Below are 20,987 nucleotides of genomic sequence, written 5' to 3'. Positions count from 1 at the left end.
ATTGTCCCTGTTTCTCAATGGGAGAAAAGGAAATGCAGAGGTTTTGAGGCCTAATGTACAACTTCAGCCACCTAGGCTCAGCTTTGGTGAGTAGTATTTATTCCTCAGAAGTGCTGAGTACTTATAGATTAACTGAAGTTAGTGGGGGCTGTGGATGACCAACACTTCTGAATATTGAGCCCAAGATGTGTAGAGGGCACCAGTGTTCCTTCTAATATTTTCCATACATGCGGGAGATACATTTTGTTATGTGTACTGAGCCTTGTGCAGATATTTACCACCAGTACAAACACATGTTCTTGGCTGTGGTCTCTATGGGTGCTTTGCCAATCATCTGGGCAGCACCTGAATCTCTCGTGGGTGGCCGCACAAGCACTCAGGTTGCAGGAAACACTGGAATGCGCTCCTGAAAATTTGGGCATATCTTGTCCAAATCCACCCAGTAGAGTTTGAAATAGAATAATTCCTGACCTAGGACAATTTCAGTTGTCAAACCCTTTCTCCCTAATCAATTTACAAAACATTGTGTTTTCATAAAGAAAAAGAATTCATGTAGAATTCTAGCGGAATTTAAATGGAAACCTCCCCATATTTTCTATTTCAGCTTTGGTCGTAGAAGGCAGGTGTGAAAATGGTCATCTGAAAACACTTTAGCCATGTCTGCACTACGAAAATAACTTTGAAGTTGCTTACAACTTCAAAGTAACAGACTTTGAAGTTGAGCGTCTGCACACACCCTACTTGGAAGTTTAACTCTGGGAATGGAGTTAAGGACTTCGAAGTTGGGCTCCCTTACTTGAAAGTTAACTTTGAAGAATGGGAACATGTGCGTAGACTCTCTGCAGGCTACTTTTGAAGTAGTGCCTAACTTTGAAGTTAACTTCAAAGTTAGTTCCTAGTGTAGACACACCTTCTGAGATTCTTTATTGGAAGTCTCATTATATCCAGACAAAATGTTCCCTAAACTTTGTGCATACTTGTTATATAACCTTTCTTGTTTTGACTTCTTTATAGGAGTAAACCCGAACGCAAACTATCATGCTCTTTACAGATATTTTGTGGAGTTATGGATCTACTTGGGCCTAGCTTGGCTTTCACTCTTTGTCAATTGGAAGGTCAGCATGTTTGTGGAAGTCCATAAAGCAATAAAAAAACGGAGGAAAAAAAGGAAAGAGTCCTTTGAAAACCACTCTCCCTCTAAAAAACCTCTGCAGATGGGCAGCTCGAAGGATGTGAACATATTCAGTTTCCTGTCAAAGAAGGAAGAGACCTACAATGATCTCATCAAGCAGATTGGGAAGAAGGCCCTGAAGACAAGCAATGACAAAATGGTTAAAGCAGAAAATGCCAAACCAAATATCCAGAATGCCAAGAAGGATGCCCAAGTGACATATACAAAGAGCAAATCATTTGATTATGACAAGGTTTCTCTAGGACTCAAAAATGGTCATGTCATGAGGCACCTACATGACACACACACTGGAGACAGCCACCTGGAGGGCACCATGTTTGTAAACCAACTGGACCGTATCAGTGAGGAAGAAGGGGAAGCCTGGGACTCCAGGGATTGCCGACCCCTGATCTTTGAGAGTGCCAATATAACTTTTGTAAATGAGGAAGAAGATGATGAGGAAGATCTTTCAGATGATGAGGAAACTTCAAAGTCCTCTATGGAGGATAATCTTGCAGAGGAACACGAGACTCCTAAAAAACTGGTGAAGTTCCCATCCTCTGATGAATCTACCTGTACCAGTAATGAGTCAGAGGTTTCTGTGCCTTATGAACAGCTAATGAATGTGTACAACACAGTAAACAATGTAACGGCTACAACGTGAAACAGCATGCATTTTGGCAATGTTTTTTTGAAGGTGGTTAATACTGTCTATTCAGAACTTTACACAGGAGGAAGGCAGGTATATTACTACCACCTCCTGTTTCTAACACCTAAACCAAAAACGTCTTAAGTCTTAATGTCATCAACAGTTATTTGCTTTTTGGAGTCCAATCGCCTTTGCTTGTCTGTGTTAGAACAGTTGGAAGATGACAGTTAAAAGCTTGAAGTGTTGCTTCCTCTTGGGACTCTGGTTCTTGAAGTGGAAGGAAATGACTAAAGTTGTTACACTGGACCTGGTTGTTTTTTTTTTGTTTTTGTTTTTTTTTTAAATTGTGCCTTTTATGAGAGAATTCATTTGGGTGTGAAACTGTACATTGCAGACAAACTGGTTTAGGTATGTAGAACATGTTAGATGACTGCACTAGCCTTTCACCTCTGTAAAGCTGGATTCAAGTCCTGAATAGATCACAAGTGAAAGTAAACTGGGGTCTTATCCTAGCCACGCATCACCAGCTTGCTACCACTAGAATACTAGTGGCATAACTGGTAATCTCTCTTCAAGAGAAGGTTGGGACTGGAATAGGTCAGAGTTGAGGTGCATTGGCAGTGGTGAGTAAAGAATCATCTAGATGCTACCATAGCATTAGTCTGTGTTATGCCAGTACCATTAGTAAGTGGTGAGCAGTGAATTTATGAACAAAAATATTAAACTGAAAAATGCCAAAGGAACTGGTTTAGCAAGTGCCTGCCTAGCAAACAAAAAAAACTACCTGGGATGAAATCTTAAGGGCATGAAAAGCACTTGTGGCTAAATTTCACTGTGTCCAGCAGCCAAGATCTGTACAAGAAGGAGGTGGGGAGGGGGAACCCCCATTGATCAAAGAAGAGAGGAGCACAAAGGATATGCCTGACTTTTTACCTGAAGGGTCCTTCCACTATCCATATTCTAGAAAAAAATACTTGAATACACTTTGTCTGTACAGATGAAGTTTTAGTTAAACTGTCTTTTTTTGAGCAAAATCCCCTTTTGAGTAGTGGATTCTGTCTGAATGTTTCAATACCTGTTAAATGTCCCTGAAGAGCTGCTACAGGAATCTGTACACTATTATCAGTATCTCTCTTTGAGAAACCCTTGCTTTACCTCTCTCTCCAATTGGTACTTCAGGTTACACTTGACGTTAGGATGGTTTTAAAAATAATCACATTTTACTTATGGCATTTTTAAAAGCATGATCCATTTGGATACGAGGTTATTCTACCACATTTCCAAGAAGGTTGTGTAGTGCTAGACCCTAGGTACAATTTTCAGAAGTGTTAGTGATTTAGGGTTGTGTACCTTGAGAATTAGTGTGCAATAGGTGAGGATGTAACATGGTTTGCTGATGTAACATAGTTTGCTGTATGCTAGCTGGCCATGTAGACCTTGCTACCATTCTCTAAAATTTCCTTAAGTGTTCTTTCACATACAGCATACAGTGGAACTTTCAGTTAATGAGTACCAAGCTCGTGCACTGTACAATTATACCCTGGCTTGTGGCATGCTAACTATTTGTAGACAAGCCCTTAAGTGCCACAGTAACTTGAAAAAGGGACTTGGGGCCCTAAGTCACTTGGGCACAGCTGAAAATTTTACTGTTTGCCTCTAATTAGGGCTTTGGGTTGGCTACTTCTTAAAAATGTTAACCTCCAGAATTTTTTTAATAAAAAGAAAATGGTAATATATTCTTCTTTCCTTTTTAAAAAAAAAAAAAGAAATCTATGCATACACCACGTGATACTCTTTCAATGAGGCTTGTGATTGCAAGTTGGCAAGCGGTACTACTACCTTGGATACTGGACGCTGTTGAGAAGTGTGTATTGAGGGAGCGGGAGGACTGTCTGAGAGTCCGAAGTATTTTTAGAAGAGAGAATTGTCAAGACTCTGGGATCTAAAATGGCAGGGTTTTGTTTATGTTTCCAGTATGTAAATCATTCCAAGATGCTCTAGAAATTTTGACAGTTCATGAAACTCTTAAAACTTAAATATAAGGATTTGGGAAGGAAAATAGTAGCTATTGCTGCCTCTAGAACTCAGTGACATTGGTTGTCTGGGATTTTGTAATATTAATCTTGAGTTACTAAATTTTAATAATAACTGTAAATATTGGCTGCTGTTTGAAACACGGGTGTCTCCTAACACATTGGAGGAGGAACTGTGGGAACCCAGCAGTCCAGTTAGATATTCTGTTACCAAGAAGTTCTGAAACCACCTATTGTAAAACAAGGAATGTCTTCATTGATTGCTCTTTGAAAACTTGTATTGTGTTCATGAGAGTGTGTAGCCTAATTGTAACAAAGGACAGTGTCTTGCTTTGTTAAACATGTTAGCAGAAAAAATGGAATTAACTTAATTGGTTTCAGCAGTTAATTCCACCTTTACAATATCATAGACGAAGAGAGCATCTAACTCAAAATATAATTACATACTTTTACTGCTTTTAGGAATCTGTGTTTAGCTGCACCAGACTTGTGATGGGAATGAATGAGTGTCTGCACTCAGAAGGTTTTAATTAATTCTAATAGCTAATACTTTTCACAGTCTTTCTTGACTCCAAGCCCCTCAGGTATGCTTCCTTATATAGAGGCTCATGGGTAATAATTATATCTTGGTGCCACTGTGGGTTGTTGTTTGTTTTTTTGGTTTTTTCCCCCTCAACCATCAGAACTGGGAGGTAGTACCCCATTTACAGAGATGTGACTTTTACTGTAGAAAGTCAAATAGTGTAATTAAAGAAATGCACATCACTTTAAGAAAACACTCCAAAACAAGCTATTCTTGTTCTCCAGCTTGTCTTCCATTGTTGACATAAAGGTCAAAGTTTTGTTGACAATTAATTGTAGGTTAGGATAGAGGAGAAAGGCACACCAAAAATGAAGAAATTAAATCCATCTACTTGGTATTCTGTGTTAAGGAAAGAAGAGGAGCAGTCAACATGTGGTCCATGGAGTGTTAGAGTGTTGGTTCTTTAACACAGAAATTATGTGACCCAGAATCTTTGTTTGGGTTCTCTTCCTGAGATGGAATGTTGCACCTTGGGATTTATCATCCACATATCAAAATGCAGCTGTGTCTTTAAAGATGTGGAAGGATGTAATGTGTTCCATCTAATCAAGTTAAGTGCAGTTCTCTGCCTTCTGCCAAGCTGCTAACATGGCTCTCATGACCAACCCTATATAGAATATAAAAGTCTCTATTATAAACACAATGGATTTTTCTGGTACTGATTAATTTTCCTGGAACTAAATACAGAATTCTCTTTTGGAGACATAAACGCACCTCACAGTATTGTGCTCGAGACAACCCACCCACATGCCTTAATGTAACCATTTTGGACAAAATTCACCCCTCTGCAGTGGGCCAATGTTAGGGCTATGCACCAATTAAATCCTGCTTTACACCCAGAGATTGTGGTATTTCATTAGTATATTGCAGATGGCCCACACAGAACCAAAAAGGTATTTTATTTTCATTGGTATTCTTCAGATCCTGGTGCCATTTCAGAATTGCTGGAGTTCGAAGCCAGCCAGCTCTCTTTGTCTTCCCCACTGTACAAAAAGCAACAACTGGGGGCCTTAACTAGCATTTTGTTATTGCCCTTTGATTCTCACATAGTGAATCATAAGTGTCTATGTTTTAGCTCTTCATCATAAAAGTGCCTACAGCTAGTTTCAATTCCAAGATGCTACTTGGGCAAAATTTTGTATAATGTGAAGTAGTTCAAAGAAACTTAAGTTTTTATGATTTGCCACGGTTTAGAATTTCGCTTGGCTTTGTGAACTGAGGCTGTGCTTTGTTCTTTAGTAATTTCAGTTTTATAGATGGGATTGTGTGGTCAGCTGCTAACTTTAATAAACAAAATTTATGGCAGATATAGATATATAAAGAGGGGAAATCCTTCCAGCTGACTAATGGCTGCTAATTTAATTTCCAGCCACCTCTGGGCATTAAATCTGAGTGTGGTTTCCCCTTTTATGGCTGACTACCATTTGCCACGATGATTCTATGCTGTAAAAGGCATCGGTAGTTGCAACAAAGTCTTGTGTTGAAAATTGTCATTCCTACATCCAAATTAAACTGACAAGGCGGCCTCATCTTCCACTTAGCCCTCTATCAGTGTTATTCCCTCTGTCTTACGCCAGTTAGACCTGTTTGGGGATGAGTAAATGAGCTTCAGGTGTGCGTGCGTGTGTGTGTGCATGAGTGTGTGTGTGTTTTGTGAAAGGCAGGCTAACAAATCTGATATATGGGTACAACGCTGCTGAGTAATAGACAAAATGAGTCTTGGTCTTCAGTGCTGGGCTTTGTGTTAACCCATTGCTGCCAATGGCTGTCACAAACAGATAAAACAAATGCTATGCTTACCGACAAATCTCTAGTCATCCTGCATAAGGTATGAATTTTTTTCAGCATTTGAGTTGAGTGGTACAGATAAAAAAGAAATACTGACATTCTCTGTAAAATAGGAACACGGCAAAAAAAAAAAAAATAGAAGCCTGATAACCTTAATAGGAGCCTTAGAGCTCTATTTTTTTCTATACGCTTCTTGCCTTCTAGACATCAGTCTACAAAGAGACCTTAAGGTCTGTGCAGTCCTGGTGATCTCATTTCTGTCACTCCATCACGTGAACGCATCTGTCTGTTCTTGGTGTGTTTGGTGATTGTCACTGGAATCACAATGTATGTAAATATTGGATGACTGTGTCAATGTAATTTATTTTAATATTTTGCAATAAAACATGAATTATGCAAGTTGCGTTCTCCAGTCATAAGTGGGGAAAAGGGAATGGGAGAAGGATCAAGGAAATGAATCTTATTTTTATGATACCTTACCTTTATACGGCAAATCACAGACAAGGTTGTTTTTGTTTCAGAAACCTAAGGCCCTGGCATAGCAAGTTGTAAATTAATACACTGTACTTTGAAGGAGCAAAATCTGTCGAAGACATCTTGGCACAAGTCAGCATTTGGAAGGTCCTTTTTAATTTATATGCTTGCTCAGTCCACAGTATCTAAATGGGAGGCAAAGAACACAAAAAATGTATTAAATCTGTAGAAACAATCCTAAGGTGGACATTGAGTAGGCTAGAATTCCTGAGAGCGCTGTTTATGTCTCTGCAATTTAATACACTGAGCACAATAGAATTCAGGTCACGTGATGCACAGGCCTAGCTTTAGGCAACCCCTCCCCCCCCAAAGTCTGAGCACAGCCTAATATGTATGTTTGTAGCGTGTACATATTCAATGGCGCACTCCAGCTTACCAGTTGATGACAGGAAGTACCAAGCCAGGAATAAGTCAAGTGTGGTAGCACATGGGAGGTGCATTGCACCCCTGTGCTTCTGACAAAATCTTAAAGGAGTGCCCCTCTTGCTCCTTCCCTATCCCTCTGAATGGCATTCCCTGCACCCCGCTCCTGCAGGCACCACTCATCCATTGCCCAGACCCTGTTCAGTAGTGACTCATAGGGTAAGCATAACCTTTTTGAAATTTGACACAGCTTTCTGTAACACCTGGTGCTTTCCATTTAATGCTCTCCCCTAAGAGCTCTAATCAGCCTTGACCCTGAAAGCTTGGGAATGTGGTCCTCTCAGTTTTTATGTGATGGTATCAGTGGTGCTATGAGGTGGTGGTGTTGGTTGAACCAGGCTCTTGGCTCTGGTTTCGAGTTGCTGCTGACTCATCATGTATCTTTGAGCAAGTCACTTGACCTCTTCACCTTAGTGTTTACACTCCTGTAAAACATGGATGATAACTAGTGCAACGGGACCCTTGAAAGGTTACCATGCAAGTGCAGTATTAATTAAATGTTGCCTCTCTGCCTTACGCTCTTGTGTGGATGAGGGAGCTGATCCGAATACCATTCCTGAACTCTGACTACTGAGGAATGTGGTTTTATTGTGGTTACATATGCAACGAAACTATCCCTGCTCATAGTAAGGGTAAGTTTTACCTTTTGGAATCTGACAACCTTCTGTAACACTAGTGCTTAAGGTTGAGCCAGCTGGATATTTGACACCATGGTGCAGACATCCTACTGCATGGGTGTCCAACCTTTTGGCTTGCCTGGGCCGCATTGAGCGAAGAGGAATTGTCTTGGGCCGCATATAAAATATATAATAATGTATATAAATCACATAATAATGTTAAAAGTTTACGATCTTGTGGGGCCGCGTTACTAGCTGTGCAGGGCTGGGCCGCGGGTTGGACACGCCTGTCCTACTGCACTCTGTGCCTAAGCTCCTGCAGCTCTCATGCTGCATCACAGCCGGTAGGGGACTGAACAGCATTGCTTATGGTGAGGGGCCAGTACTGACCCAAGGTTTCTTAGCTCCCCACACTCTCCAATCACAAGCTGCTAGTCCCCCGAGGAAAGCAGCTGCGGTCTTCTGCCTCTAGGCACAGCTCCTGCTTGCCGCAGAGGAGGTTGCTGCTGCAGTCTCTCTCACCGAGGGCACAACGAAAGAAAAGGGAATTTGGTATTGCCTATCCCAATGGTTCAAAAATCGTAAGTCAGACCTTTAGATCATGAGGCTTAAAAATGGGTTTGGGTCTGTCGTTAGTTTTTAAACTCCCACCAGTGCATCCCGTCTGTGTCAATTAGTGCTGCCAACTCTCCCAAAAATGTTGAGGCAAAGCGATGTTGATCCCCCACCTCAAGGAAGAATCACTCAGACTCCCCACCCTCTATCCCCTACATCTGCTTATTCTCCTGCCCTGCTTTTAATTCTGCCCTCTAACCCCAGATTCATCCTGCCCCCTTTTCCCCAACTCTTCTGCCTCCTCTGTGCCCCTCCTGCAGCACCAGGGTTATTTGACCCCAATCTCCTGGGCAGGGAGGGCAGCAGCAAAATCCCCTCTGCCCCTTTCCAGGGTGTGTTTTGTGTCTCTTACAGGAGGAGGAGGGAGGGAGTGGAGCCCCTGAGCAGCTGGGGTCTTTCTGTTCCCTGGTAGGGTTATGATGTGTCCATGTTTTCCAGGCTATAGCCTCTCTTTTGAGCCTCCATCTTCTGGGGTAGTGTTTCAAATGCAAGGAAATGTCCAGAGATTTTGGAGAGCAGAGGCTGCAGCTGGGAAAGAGCCCTGACTGGTGTGCTCCCTGATTGGTCCCTCCCCTGCGCTGGCCTCAGGCCCATTCCTCTGCAGACATGGCTGCTACCTACCATCCAGTTCCCAGCCCTGAGAAGGGGGTCCTGCAGGGTGGTGCTGCCTGATGGCTGTTGCCGCATCCTGGGCTTGCTATGACAGGGAGTGACACTGCCCCCCTCATCTATAGGGAGTGCTGCTGCAAGTCCCCCTCTCTCCTGCAGTGTGGCAGTCCTCTCCCCTCTCTGCCAGTGTGAGAATGGTGTTGGCTCCTGAGGGGAGGCAGAGGCAGTAAAGAAGTCGACCAGTCAGAGGCCTGGCAGCAATCCCATGACTTGCCACCATCACTCAGGATAGCTTTGCACTTTTAATGTGGGGAGCGTCCTCTGGCCACCTCACACATTTGCTCCCGTGACATGACTGGAGGAGCGCCTCGCCCTTTGAGCATGACTAGAGATGGGAGGGAAGGAAGAGCCTAGAACAAGGATGGGCAGCTAGGAATAGTGGGTGAGCTGCATGAGTGGACCTCCTTCACTTCAGTGAGCTGCAGCAACCTGCAGCCTACTGGGGCTCCACCTGTGGCCCCATGCCCCCCACCCATGCCTCTTGTGCACTGGGACACTGGGGCCCTGCATTTACCACCACCCCGCACTCCATTCCAGTACTTTCAGAGCTTGTGAATCCCCTGATTCGCTCGCTGGCCCCGCTCCCTCCCAGAACTGGAACGCTGAGAATCAACTGACATGCAGAGTTCCAGCTCTGGCTGGGAGGAGGGAGGATGGGGCATGAATCAGGTGATTCACGTCTCCTCTGAAAGTGCTTGGAGGCAGGAAGGAGGTATAGGAAGGGCAGGGCTCCCATACCCTAGCAGCCAAGAGGCATGGTGGGAGGAGGGTAACTGGGGCTCTGTGGGATGCAGGTGGAGCCCCCAGTGAGCTGCATGCGGCCCAATGGCCACACGTTGCCCACTGCTGGCCTATAGTCCTTTCCTGTTAATATTTCAAGCTGGGAAGGGAGCAGAGACCCTCCCTGCCCTGGGGCTGGCTGGCGGTGGGGTAGCTACAGATCAAGCACAACCCACATTGCAGCAGCTCTGATCCTGCAGGATTGGCTGGGCTCAGCTCCCTGCTCAAGGCACTGCAACCTGGTGCATTGGGACACAACATATGCAAATTTGGCCTGCCTGCACAGAGCAACTGAGTTTATCCAGCCCTGTAGCACGGGAGTCACTTTAACCAGGACCAGGAATCAATTTTGTGAGTCAAAGCAGGACCATCCCTTAGAACTGCTGGGACAACTGCCCTGCCTCTTCTTGGTGTACATCCCATGATGGGAAGATTAGATCAGCCCCTACTCTCCCTAGGAGTTCTTCAGGCTGTGTTCTCTGTAGTGACTAGATTCAATTATTACACGTAGACTTTGCGCAGTCTGGGATGTTTAACATATTTGGGGAAATGTTTGGTTTCTATGTTGACAGATGCCAGCCTGCCCAGGGCATCTGGCACCGTTTCTGCTGACGCATGTACATGCATGCTCCCAGCAGAACAGAGTTTGTCTTTCTACCATTGCTCAATTAGGCCGTCATTCCTCCCATCCTTGCCTTAAACGTTCAACAAAATCAAACTGAAAAAAGTCCCTTTAAACACTTCGAGTGGGGGGAGAAATCTATCAAAGGAGGAGGAGCAGAGTGGATATTAAAAGACTCATCATGTATTTAGCCCTCAGGATGGGAGATCCTTGTTTCACATCCTAGCTAGAGTTAAAAAAACCCTGTCTTCAGGGTATAATATTGTGCATGGTACAAACTTCAGCTATAAATGTAATTTAAAAAAAAAAAAAAGCCCTGGGCTTAGTGCCCACAGAAATTAATTCCTGATAAAAAGGGGTGAAAGAAAATCCCAAAAGGAAGCATGGGAGCAGAAAGAGTTCAGAAGGACACCATCTCCCAGAAACAGACCTTGAAAACAAGCTGAACCACTCCAGGCTGAAAGCACTTTGTCCGATCACATTCCCAAATTAAGCTATTGTTGACAGTTCTTGTTGGCATACAGGATGCTGGTAAAACACATTTTAATCTTCTGCTGGTGTAAGGTACTCATACATTGGTGTCAAGCCTGATATAACACTCCAGACAGGACAATCTTCAAAAATTATGGTAGTTAGTAGAGTTTTTTTCAGTCAACTTTTTTAAAACCTTCCTGTTAGAAGAATGTAGTCTCTGACACCGGCATTTCTACACTAAAACTTTGAGGTAATATTTTAATTTTTTTTACAGAAAAAGTCTATAGTTGGAGTAACTGCGGGGTGAAAATTCAAAACTTTTTTAAAATTTTTTGAACTAACATTTTACAATTAAAAACATTTTTGTATAATTTAAAAATGAAATTTCTTTCAGTTTTTTGGAAATCAAAACAATTTCAAGTTTCCCTTTTCAGGTTTTGGAGTTTTGGACAGGGGGATCTGAGGAAGTAAAACTGAAAGCTTTTGATTTCCAAAGAGTAAAAGAAATAATTTTGACATAAAATGTTTTATTTAAAAAAAGTTTTAAAATTTCTCATGGAAAAAGAATTTTTTTTTTTTTAAATGACAAAAATTTCCCCTCATCCTTTATTTATTTACTTATTTATTTGGAGGGGGGCAGAAATGCTTTTTTTTTTCATTCAAGTCCACTATTTTTGAGAAACAAAGAATCCATAAACCTGCCTGTCATCCTGCCTAATCCTGTGTGTCTTGCAGTACAATGCACTGTGCCTTTAATTGTATTCAAATCATCACCTCTTCTTTAAAAAGTAGCACAGCTCTGCACTGAGAATAGTAGAACCAGTCCACTTTGATCGGAGACCTTACTTTCTACTACAGGTTTATAGGTTTGAGTTTAAGAACTTGCTGATTGCATCTCTTTATACCTCTCTAGTCAGTTTCTGGGTGTATGACGAACTGCTGTGATTATTTTCTAATACTTTTCAGATCATAGTCTTAAAACCTCTTGTGCTTATTTGTGGTCTGCGCACTGTTTAAAATGAGGCTTAAAAATATGCTGGCGTAAGAGAAGCACTTATCCCAACCACAGACCATGTCCATTCATAGGATGTTAAAAAAAAAAAATTATTGCCAAAAATGTGAAGGAAATCAATTTGTTCCCCTGCATTCAGGCCTACAGGAAAAGTCTCATAAAAACCAGAAAGCAGCTATAAAAAAGTTATAGACCACCAAATGAAAGCTTTTTCTTTGTCTTCCTGCATGTGGCTAGCTGTATTTATACTGCCAGAAACAAATGCTGTATTTCTCAGCTTGGACTGAACTCCCACACCCTGTGAGGTAAGATGATAGGGTTTCAATTTCAATGCCAAGGTTATTCTTCCCCTATACCCCACATGCAGACCTGTCGCCTATCTACTATATATTGGCAATCAGTGGAACAGAGAGGGAACAGCTCAAGAATCCAAACATGGACAGCTTACTCCAATATCTTTCTGTTCCTTTCAGGCTGGGACCATTGCCAGCTCCATCTCTGGCACAGCTGGAAAGGCAGGCAAAATTAATAAGGCAATTGATGTGATTTTTCATTTCTGACTAAAATGGGAAATGAATGAAAAACTAGCAGCAAGCAATACGCCTTGGCCATTTGCTGGGGACCACAACCTACTGTCATTAATTTTATGGCTGTCTGTTGTTACAAAGTGACACAGTAGTTGTGGCTTACCCCCAAAGAAAATCATAAGGGTTTCCAAGGAGGGCTCTGATAAAACAAAGAAGCAGCAATTTATGAGTGACTTGCCATTCTGTTCAATGGCTTCCCAAGGAAAAGCGCCATCCTTTTGAATCATAGAACAAACAAACCAACCCACTTGGACTGGACTAATAACTCTACCACGGCAAACAGTTCAGTACTGGCAGGGAGAAGGGGCATATCACAGGTTCTTAAAGTGCATACTACTCTATGTTTGCCCTCCAAGTGGTTATGTCAGGGATGATCTAGCAGGTGCTTGTTCCTTCGGTGAGTGTGGGGGACTGGACTTGATGGCCTTTCAAGGTCCCGTCCTACTCCAAGATAACCCAAAAAAAACCAATAACAGAACACCTCTCATTATTACCTACAGCCCCCAACTCAAACCACTGCAACACATCATTAAAAACCTACAACCTGTCCTAAATCATGATGCCACACTCCAGAAGGCCCTTGGTGACAACTCTGTTCTCTCCTATAGACAACCTCCCAACCTTATGAGGATTCTTGCTAACAACCACAGGCTATAGCACAAGAATACTAATCCTGGAACTTCTTGCAACAAACCCCATTGCCAACTTTGTCCACATATCTATTCTGGAGATACCATCATTGGAGCTAACCACGTTAATTACAGAATCCTTGACGAATGTCATATATGCCATCATGTGCCAATAATACCCATATACTTTGCCTACAGGACAGACTGCAAACACTCTTTGCCAAAGAATGGATGGACATACAGCAGACATCAAATATCTCTAAATACACAAACCTGTCAGCCAGCACTTTAATGGAGTGGGCAATTCTGTTAAAGACCTGAGAATTTGTGTTCTGCAGAAAAGAGGCTTTAACAACCATCTACAGAGAGAATGTTTGAAACTAACATTCATATTCAAATTTGACACATTCACACATGGTTTGAATGGGACAGCAATTACCTGGCCCATTATAAGGACTCTTTCACATACTTTGATCTAACATTTCCTCACTTTCCTCTCTTGCTCTTCTATCTGATTTGCCAACAATTATAACTTTTCTGATTTGTCAACCTTGATAACAATTTTTGAACCTCTGTGCTTTATATATTGAGTGTGTCCTGGTAAGGCTATGATCTGAAGAAGTGGGTCTGTCCCACGAAAGCTCATCACCTAATAAATTATTTTGTTAGTCTTTAAACTGCTTCATTACTGCTTTTTTGTTTTGATAGGATACAGACTAACATGGCTATCTCTCTGTTACTACTCAGTGGAATACAATAGCAACACTCACTGGAAGAACTATCAAAATCAGGTGGGCCATCATGGAATATTGTATACAAAGGGTTGGTTAATGACTATCTCACCTAGGAAATGCTGTATGCAAGGAACCTCCTCCAATGCGTATGGAGGCTGAACAAAAGAAATAAAACAGACACAAAACATTTTTTCATCTGCTTCCTGTGTGTACTCTCTGGGCCAGAGATTATAAACTGACACAGAAATCCCCCCCTAGATCTGCCCTGACAGATATCTTGAATTGATAGGCATATCTGTCATCTCTGGGAATCATAGCCGATATCTTCTCTGTGCATATCTGTTTGCTTGCTTTTCACCTGTACGTAACTATCTTTTCCCTCATTATAGGAGTGGTTACAGGTGTGGCTATCATGTGAGCGCCAAGATTCAAACTGATACAGGGTGAGTGACTCGTCTTTGGGGACTAGATGCAACTTTAAATATTGGGGATGGGGTTGGTGTAAGTGACTATTTATCACTGAGTCCACGTTGCCAAGATAGATTGGAAGCATGGGCAATGTGGGGATGCCCGTAGGGGCACATGCACCCCTCATCCCACCTGCCTACTCACCATGAGCGCCACGCCACTTCTGATGAGTACCGGGACAATCCTGCCCCTACCCTGCAGTGGCACAGCCTGAAAGAACTACTCCTAGGCCTCGCTGCTGCAGGGGAGGGAGGGACTGCCCCTCACCCACTAGAAGGAGTGTGGCACTTCCATGGGAAGAGCTGGGCAGGGATGGGGAGAGGGCAGGGCAGGGCAGGTGCAGAACAAGGATGGAGTAGGGACGGGGCCCACGTGGAGCAGAGGTGAGAGGGGAAGGGTGAAGAAGGGGAGCGCATGTGCCGAGCAGGGATGGGGAACAGGAGGGGCATGGGTGGAGCAGGTGAGGTCGGGGTGGGGGCAGGGACACTGGGCTGCTGCACCCCCTGCAACACCCACACTGGTTGCCTCTGACAGGGGGGTCTAAAGCAGTGGTGTCCCATAGAAATTTAAGGATTGCCACAGTCCCCGCCCCCCTCAAAACAAATGCTCTTCCCCAGTGCCAGGCGCACGCACACACATGTGCAAGCACACACACACGCACACACACGCACACACACCCCACTCAACCTGCCAACGACTCACCAGAGCTGCCACCACTGGGCCATGCACGCCACACCGCAGCCGCAGGAGGAGGCCCTGCCGCGCTGCCGCTTGCTTGTTCCACCAAGTGGTGGGGCAGGGGCAGAGGGCACCCCACATGTGCAGCTCTAAGCAGCCACATTTCAGCACACCGTGGTGTCCAGTTCACCACACGTGGCCTGCTCCACACACGTGCTCCTGCTGCGGCGCAGCTCATGTGGCCCGGCAGCTCCAGCAGCGGTGCCTCTGGTGAGTGGCTGGCAGTTTGCGCAGGGTGTGCGTGTGGGCGCCTGCGTGTCTGGCTGTATGCAAAGGGGAGGGCATTTATTTTGAGCGGGGCGGGGGGTTACGGCAATCCTTACATTTCTATTGGCCCCCACTGCACTAATGGTCATAAGTCATTCTAGGCAGCTAACACTGCCTACCCCTAAAAAACGCCCAGGCATGAGGGGCCATTGTTTCCTATCTCAAAATCCTTGATCTGTTTAAATAGAGGAAAAAACATATTAAAACTCCACATTTGATTTCTTTCAAAAATTGCTGCCTTCTGACCCAATCTGTGCCCTTGTGAATTTATACAATGTATGATCTTGGAAATGTTTGTGATAGTCTTCCCTTGGGCCAAAGAAGCTTTTCATTCTTTCAAAAACCGCAAGATCTAGGACTAAGAGGTCAGTGACAGCTTCCAAAAACTAGTACATGCAAACTTTGTGCAGGAAACACACTGGCTCTTCTGCAAAAAGGGATACTATTGCCGTCAGCTACTCTGTCTTGCTCTTCGTTGCCCTTGCCTGTGCATCCTAATTTCTCTCTTTTTTCTGCTGTGCTGCATTGTCCTGTCCTATTTCCTGTGACCACATACATACGCCATCCTTGTCCCAGTACAGTGTGTTTGTAGCCGTGCTCATCCCAAAATATTAGAAAAAACAGCTTTGGTGAGTTAATATCTTTCACTGGACCCACTTGTGATGACGAGAGAGACTGAATTTCAAGCCCCCAGAATTGTCACAGCTAAACTTGTGATTGTTTAGCGCAAGTAATTAGCACATATTGGCCACATCTACACTACAAAATAACTTTGAAGCTGCTTACTTCGAAGTAGAGCGTCTACACGCAATTAGCCCCTACTTTGAAGTAAGGGGCCAGGAAATGATGCAGGCATAGGGTCACATGGCCGACAAGCCCTTCCGGGCTGGGAGCCACCTGACCCCTTAATGGGACCTCCCAACACCCCCACCCTGTGTGTGCTCAAGGCTGCCAAGCTGTGGACAGCAGCAGAGCACACACTGGGGAGAAGAGCCAATCAACATGCCCCCTTCCGCCCTCCCCGGTGATGATGTCTACTCAACCCTGACCAGCCTGCTGGCCATGCTGGCCACCCTTCTCTTCCAGCAGCGTGGCTGGGTCACCTGCATGGGACCCAGTCTGCAGGCCCTGGCCATGGCACTGCTTCCTCTCCTCTCCCCCCCACGTCCAGTGCCAGTGAGCCTTTGCTAGCAGCACCAAATGGTGGGATCAGCTGGTGCTGGGGGACTGGGATGACAAGCAGTGGCTGAGGAATTTCTGAAGACATTCGAAGACCTCTGCCAGTGGCTTACCCCAGTCCTCCAGCACTGGGACATCCGGATGTGGCCAGTGCTCCCGGTGTGGAAGAGGGTTGCCATCAGCCTGTGGAGGCTGGCCACCCCGACAGCCACCAGTCTGTCAGTCACCAATTCGGAATCAGCAAGGCCACCATTGGAATGGTGCTGATCGAGGTAAGTCTGGCCCCCACTGCAGACCCACCGTGGGAAAGGGGCTACTGGGTAGGGGGCAGAGGGACCTAGGTGGGGAGAGGCCAGGGGGAAGGGGGGACATCCCTGTCAGGCCTTCATGGATGTTTCTCCACTGCACCCTCTCTGTAGATCATCTGAGCCATCAACACGGTGCTCCTGCACTGCATTGTGACCCTGGGGAACCTGGATGCCACCCTCGCCAGCTTCATGGACTTGGGCTTCCACAGTTGTTTCAGAGCCCTGGACGGGATGCACATGGCAGTCTGGGCTCCAGACCACAGCAGGGGTGCCTACATTAACAAGAAGGGGTACCACTCAGTTTTACTCCAGGCCCTGGTGGACGTGAGGGTCCATTTTCTGGACATGTGCATGGCATGGCTGGGTAGCACCCGTGACTTTTGGGGATTCCGGAATTCATGGCTGGGAGGCCTGATGCAGGAGGGCACATATATTCCCCCCTACAGGAGCTCCCACTCAGGGACATCATGATGCCCTCCTGCATTGTGACTGACACCATGCACCTGCTTCACCCATGGCTCATGCGGCTGTATACTGGATGCACCATGCTGGCCCAAGACACCTTTAACGGTCACCTCAACCATGCCAGGGACACAGTAGAGTGGATATTTGGAAAGCTTGAAGGGGAGGTTTTGCAGTCTCCTCACCAGGCTGGATGTCAGCCTCCCAAATGTACCCACAGTCATCACCACCTGCTGTGCCCTCCACAACCTTGTGGAGGGTTGGCAGAAGCCCTTTATCCAAGGCTGGGTTGCAGACCCAGGGGGCCGGCGATGAACAGCCACCCACTGCCCCATCCCGCAAGGCCCAGAGGGATGGGGTCAGTGTCTGGGAGGCTTTGTGCCAGGCCTTTGCCCAGGGTCTGCCCTGACCCTCCCAGCCACACTTTGCACCATGCCCCCCCCACTCCCCACCCCTCGCGCTCCCCCACTGAATGCACCCCCTCAAGTTCCCCCCACCACCACTCTCCCACCAAGCACCAGGGACATGGGGTTAGGGTGGGAACAATAAACTTTACTTTGGGGAATAAATGTATTTGAGAAAACAAAACAGAACAACATGTGAAACTATGTACATTGAATGGGGGGAACAGTCCACGGGGGGATGCAGGGAGCTAGGTGGGGGAACTGAACCAGCGGGGGGGAGGGGGGGACTGGGATGGGGGAAGGATCAGGTGCTCACGGGTGTGGGGGCCAGCAGCTATGTGGGCTTTGGCTGCCCCTACTGCCTCAGGTCTGGGGCCCTCTGTGAGGCTGAGATGGGACCAGGACCATAGGATGGTAGGGCTGGGTTGGTGGTGCCACAGGTTTAGCCTTGTCATGGTGTGATGTGGGGGGCCACTGGGGCTGGGCCAGTGTGCCTGCCTTGGCCAGCAACCACTGTGCCAGCTTGATGCGGGTGGCTGGTGACAGGTCTGCCACGCACTGGGAGGCTGCTGGAGGGCTGGCTGCTGGGGAGCAGTTGAGGGGAGGGGCAGCTGCAGGCCAGGCTGGTGAGGAGGAGGGAGGTTAGGCAAGGTGCGTGGCCAAGGCCTGGGCCAGGGCAGCCAGGCTGCCAGTCAGCTACACCCACACATCCTGCTCCATAGCCAACCAGTCCCAGAGAACCCCGGTAATCTCCCGCACAACCACCCAGTTGGTGGCCGCCTCCTTGTCCCTCCAGCATCATCTCTGGGAGGCTCATCCACAGTCATTGGGGGGTGTAGGCTGGGGCGATGAGGTGGCCTCCTGCCCACTGTGGCTACAGCCCGTTTCGGTGGGCTATGGCAGCTGCCCAAGAACGGACGTGTGGAGACACAAAGGGACAGGGAGATGGCCCATGAGTGCTGGGTCACACCCTGGTGGGGGAGGGGGGGGGCTGGGAACCCGCTCCCCTGGCTCCCAATGGGCCATGAGCCCCATGGGATCCCGGTGCCCAGAGGTTCCAGCCTGGTGAGGAGCGGTCCATGGTCCTTCTTCCATCCCCAGTCGTGTGGGCTGCGAGGCTGTTCTGGGGAGCCCCAGCCCTGGCCCTCGCACCATCCCAATCATCTCTTATGTACTGGTTGTGACCTCCTGGGGCTTGGGCGAGGCCCAGCTGGGTGTCCCAGAGGGGAGGGCAATGACAAGGGCCCCATTGCTGTAGCCCTCGTTATCGCCCTCAGATTCGGTGGGCCTCTCCCTGGGTGGGGAGGCTGGTGGTGCTGGAAGGGCCTGCCTTGTCCTTGCTGTCCGGGGCGAGATGGCGGGGAAGCAGGTGGGACTGGCAGTGCCCACAAGGTGTGCCAGGGTGGTCACCTCCCTTAGCCCCAGGAGCCTGTGTAGCTCCCTATAGTGGGAGCAATGCATGGGCTGTGCCCTCAACTGGCTGGTAGTATCGCAGGCTTTGACATATGCCTGCTTCAGTTCCTTGTCTTTCATACTGATGCTGCTGCCAGCGCGGGCAGGGTGGCCTCGGGCAGTGAGCCCGCTGGCCAGCCAGTCGAAGGACTCTGTGTTGTGCTGCTGGGCACCCATTTGGCGAAGGACCTCCTCCCCCGCCCCCCACCACAGAGTGAGGAGTTCCTTCAGCTTGGCCTTGGACCAGGAGGGTCCCCTCCTGGCACGGCACGTGCCCGGGTGCTGTGAGCCTTTGGACTTATCGTCTGGAGCCCCTGGGGGGGGGCAGGGGGGTCCTGACATGCTGCCATGGCGAGCAGGGGGGTGTGGAGGCTGGGTGCTGCATCAAGCAGTGGCAGTCTGAGGGAGAGCTTGTCCTGCACCTGCTTGTGGCACAGTGTCAGCTTCCTGCCTGGGGTTGCTGGGGAGCTGCTTCCTTTAAGGCAGCTGGCAGAGACCATAGAGCCCTGCTTGGGCTGGCCAGACTGTCTCCATCCTCCAGGGAGGGCTACCTCCTTGGAGGACTGCTTTCTTGAAAGGAAGGGGTGCAGAATGTCTACACACACTTTGAAGTAAGCCACTACTCCATTCCTGAGAACGGTGACTTCAAAGTTAGCCTCTCTTACTTCAAAGTTAATGTCGAAGTAAGGAAAAATGTATGTAGACGCTCTGCAGGCTTCTTCGAAGTAGCCCCTTACTTTGAAGTTAACGTCAAAGTAAGTTTGTGGTGTAGATGCAGCCTTTGAGAGGCCATTCAAGGTGGAATGGCCCTTTAACACATCTGCCATCATAAGACAAAAGAGAGGGTTAATGTGTTATAGATTGTTACAAATAATGAACAGCCCTGTAGCACTTTAAGACTAACACACTTATTTATTAGGTAATGAGCTTTCCTGGGTAAGACCCACTTCTTCAGATTACTGTAACTCACTTAATTGCTGTGACCCACTGACTTTTTAATTTTGTCTCTGTCACCAACAGAAGTTGATCTACTTCTCCCACTTTGTCTCTACTAGCTGCCCCGAGGCAGCCCAGTATGGCCAGCTGGCATATCATACACTGACAGAAGAGCCCACAGGAGTCTCCTGTTCTAAAAACACAGGGCCTTACTGCTTGGTCTGATACTACTTGCTGTTAGCAGTAGTGAGTGTTAGCAGTATGGGGACCCTGACACACAACTGAACAATTCTGAGTTTTATTCCATTAAGGACACTGGTGTGCACACACTTTATTTTATCCATTGTGGGTTTGATTCTGGAGTCTCAGGGTTAGGAAAACAAAGCTGGACATATTCCGATTATTTGGACCCTTTTTTGCACGAGGCCAGAAACTGAGTTAAGGACAGACCTAACCAATTGCCCATTGGGTGGTGATCCCTGAAATGGCTTTCACAGCACTGTTCCCATTTGGTGTGAGTTACAGCTGCTTCTTTTTCAATTCTACTTGCCCCTGTTCCTTCCCACTGTAGCACCCTTCTAACACCAAACCTGAATTCCTCACCACCTCTCTTTCGCAGGCTCCCTCCTACAACCTGAGCCCTAGAGCTGAGAGTCTCAAGTTGGTTTAAAACACAGTTCTCTGCTGCAGTGTACACAAGATCTACCTCTCTTTTGATCATTTTGTAGCTCTGGAAAGGGCTACACTGAGCTACTTTGCTTTCAGATCTACTGACATACCTGCATTTGCAGTGTGGATGGGAGCTGAATGTTTTTGTACCACAAAATATGCAGTTAAATTGTCACCTACACAA

At 46.6% G+C, this 20,987-nt stretch overlaps 1 protein-coding gene across 1 annotated transcript in view; it reads left to right on the top strand.

Moving 5' to 3' along the window:
• The window catches only part of KCNK5 (potassium two pore domain channel subfamily K member 5), a 73,678-nt gene extending 67,063 nt beyond the window's left edge, over positions 1 to 6,615 (top strand). Inside the window, exon 5 of the mRNA XM_074988558.1 lies at positions 1,015 to 6,615. Coding sequence (XP_074844659.1) covers positions 1,015 to 1,835 — 821 coding nt within the window. The 3' untranslated portion in view covers positions 1,836 to 6,615. The remainder of the gene's footprint in view (positions 1 to 1,014) is intronic.
• The last annotated feature ends 14,372 nt before the right edge of the window (positions 6,616 to 20,987 follow it).

The sequence above is a fragment of the Carettochelys insculpta genome, chromosome 3, assembly GCF_033958435.1.
Source record: "Carettochelys insculpta isolate YL-2023 chromosome 3, ASM3395843v1, whole genome shotgun sequence".
NCBI classification, from domain to species: Eukaryota; Metazoa; Chordata; order Testudines; family Carettochelyidae; genus Carettochelys; species Carettochelys insculpta.
The sequence above is the reverse complement of the archived record's forward strand: the minus strand, read 5'-3'. Positions and strand labels throughout refer to the sequence as shown.